Genomic DNA, 2,752 nt, shown 5'->3' with positions numbered 1-2,752 from the left:
CTATGCTATCATATAAACTAAATAGCCCAAATAGTCAAAAGAAGCAAAGACAGAAAAGAAAAGTTGGGTGGTGGGGCAGGGAGGAGAAGAAAACAGAAGGCAGAATATGGAAAGCCTTTTACTCTAGTGTCTCCAAAGTTAAGTGTGGAAGTAAAAAGTCTGTATACTTAAAAAAAAGTGTGTATAAATTATATGAACTGCAATTTTCGTAAAAGACAAAATGAGATCTGCATAGGACAAAAGATATGCCTAAGCAACATATCATATTTGCACAAGGCCACTGAATGTCATGGATATTAGTAACAATTGTAAAAGCTTAATTCTACGGCAGACTGAGTGAAGATGAAGAATTCAGTTTGGTATTCTATAAGCCCAAGATTGTAAACTACTCTTATTATATAAAAGCTATAAGGACATATTTTTTTTGTGTAGGAGGAACTCTTGTGCTTCTCGATGGCACATTATCTACTTTCTAATATGTGAAATTAATACAGACATTTATGAAAGGTTGTGCAAAACTACTGTATTTACAAAAATGGCACAAAAGTGAATTCAACAGTTGATGCACATGCATACTTCATTCACATCTTCAACAATGAAAGGTATTTAACACTACAAAACTAAATAAGAATACTAGCTTCAATGGCAGCTGTTAAGCACTGAAGTCACGTAAGTTACACCAGAATGGGCAAATATTGCCCAAGTAAAATTCTATTGTTAAAGCTGAAACAGGTTTAAGGCCATTCAAGTTCAAGCACAGTTATACAAATCTTTCAAAGCCCCTCCTATTTTCATTTGAATTTGTGATCCTTCTTCAAACTTGTGGCTTAAACTTCTGTTTGACAAAATCCAGAAGGAAAATACAGAAGAAATCAATACAGAGGTTACATTAAATAAGAGTAACATACACAGCTATAATTAAGATAAGCGAAGAAGGCAAAACATTAAAATTGTAAAATTTGCTTATTACTTTTTGGAACCTATATTAGGAGTTAGGTAATATATACAAATATTTTCAAGTAGATTACTTATGTTGCTCTAACACGTCCTTTTCATCAGTGCACTGTTAAAACTAATCAAAACCTCTACACATGTATATTCCCTTACAATAGCAGCACACACTATCGCTACCTGCAAAGCCGTCAGTCTCATTTAAATGACTTAGTGAATGAAAGGAATAAAAAGTGGATAAGTAACATATGAGGAGAAATAATGGGAATTAGAAAATTCATGCAGGTCAGCTCTTTTAATCAGCCAGCCAGCTTGCTAGCAACAAGGGATGGTTTCCGTTGAGGAAGGTCCTGTGGAGTGGGAATATGGTCACCAGTGACCTCTGTCTTATCCGGGGCTGCAGTAGGAAGTTGCTTGTTCTTCATCTTTGCTTTTGCCATGTTGTAATCCCCAGAATCAAAATATTTTTGCCCTTTCTGCAATCGTTTCCTTAAAAAATCTGAACCTCCAGGCTTTTGTCCCAGGTGAGGATACCTTGCTTTTAATTTTGCTTCTTCAGCTTTCTCTGGACTAGTCACTTTATCTTCCATTTCTTTCTGCTCCTCCGCCGAGGCTGCCTCCGGGACTTCCGCGGACATAGCGTTCCCTCTGCCCAGCCGCTCTCCCACTTAGGTCCGATTTAAATGAAGGAAAATTCACCCTGATTTCATGTTAAAGTTTATGAAATCTGACAAACACACAGGCATGTGACCACCTATAATTAAGATGTAGAATTTTTCCATTATCCCAAAAGTTATCCTGTGACTCTATGTGGTCACTTCCCTTCCTAAATCTCCAACTCTGTGGATCTCTTTTTGGTTCCTACAGTTTTACGTCTTCCAGAAAATCATATAAATAGGTCATAATGGTAGATTTATAGATCTGGAATTTTCCACTCACCACAATGCTTTTAGATTTGTCCATCTCATAGCTTGTTTCTATTTTTTATACATTATGGAATAGTAATTCATTGTATAGTTATAATATCAATTATCTCTTCATTAGCTGATGGAATTTTGAGTTGCTTCCAGTTTTCTTTTGGGTACCAGGGATTGAACTCAGGGCACTCAACCACTGAACCACATCCACAGCGCTATTTTGTATTTAGAGACAGGGGTTTCACTGAATTGCTTAGCACCTTATTTTTGCTGAGGTAGGCTTTGAATTCATGGTCTTTCTGCCTCAGCCTCCTGAGCTGCTGGGATTATAGGCCTGCACCACTGTCCCTGGCTACTTCCGGTTTTTGTGATTATGAACAAAACATTATAAGGACTAACAAAGTTTTTGCTGTGGAGATTTTTAATCTTTCTAGGAAAGATACCTAGGTAGGAGTGATGGCTAATTTTATGCGTCATTGTGGTGGGGCCACAGGGTCCCCAATAATAGGTCAAATAGCATGCTGGGTGTTTCAGTGAGGGTGTTTTGGGTGAGACTGACATCCAAGTCAGTAGATGGAGTGAACTGACTTTGCTGATAGGAGTATATCTCATCTGATCAATTGAAGGTATGAATAGGACAAAAAGTAGGACCCTCTCCCGAGTAAGAGAGAATCCTCCTGCTGTACAACCTTTGGGCAGGGACATTGCCTTTTATTTTTCCCTCTCCACTTTCGGGCTCAGATTGAAACGTGGTCCCTTCCTAGGTGTCCAGCCTGACAGTTCTCAGACTGGAACAACATTGTCGGCTTCCTGATTCTCAGGCCCTCAACTGTAGACTGGGGCTGTTGGCTCTCCTGAGTCTCAAGTCTGCTGATGGACCCTGT

General features: G+C 38.7%; 1 protein-coding gene across 1 annotated transcript; it reads right to left on the bottom strand.

The window, feature by feature from the left end:
- Nucleotides 1–508: 508 nt before the first annotated feature.
- On the bottom strand, nucleotides 509–1,613 carry LOC124088759 (cAMP-regulated phosphoprotein 19). Its single transcript, XM_046438525.2, has one exon. The coding sequence runs from the start codon at nucleotides 1,587–1,589 to the stop codon at nucleotides 1,251–1,253; it is 339 nt and encodes a 112-aa protein (XP_046294481.1). The 5' UTR covers nucleotides 1,590–1,613; the 3' UTR covers nucleotides 509–1,250.
- Nucleotides 1,614–2,752: the final 1,139 nt, after the last annotated feature.

The sequence above is a fragment of the Marmota monax genome, unplaced genomic scaffold, assembly GCF_021218885.2.
Source record: "Marmota monax isolate L192 unplaced genomic scaffold, Marmota_monax_Labrador192_F-V1.1 WCK01_AAM20220418_F8-fsc00232, whole genome shotgun sequence".
In the NCBI taxonomy this organism is placed as follows: domain Eukaryota; kingdom Metazoa; phylum Chordata; class Mammalia; order Rodentia; family Sciuridae; genus Marmota; species Marmota monax.
This window is presented reverse-complemented; position numbering and strand designations above follow the sequence as displayed.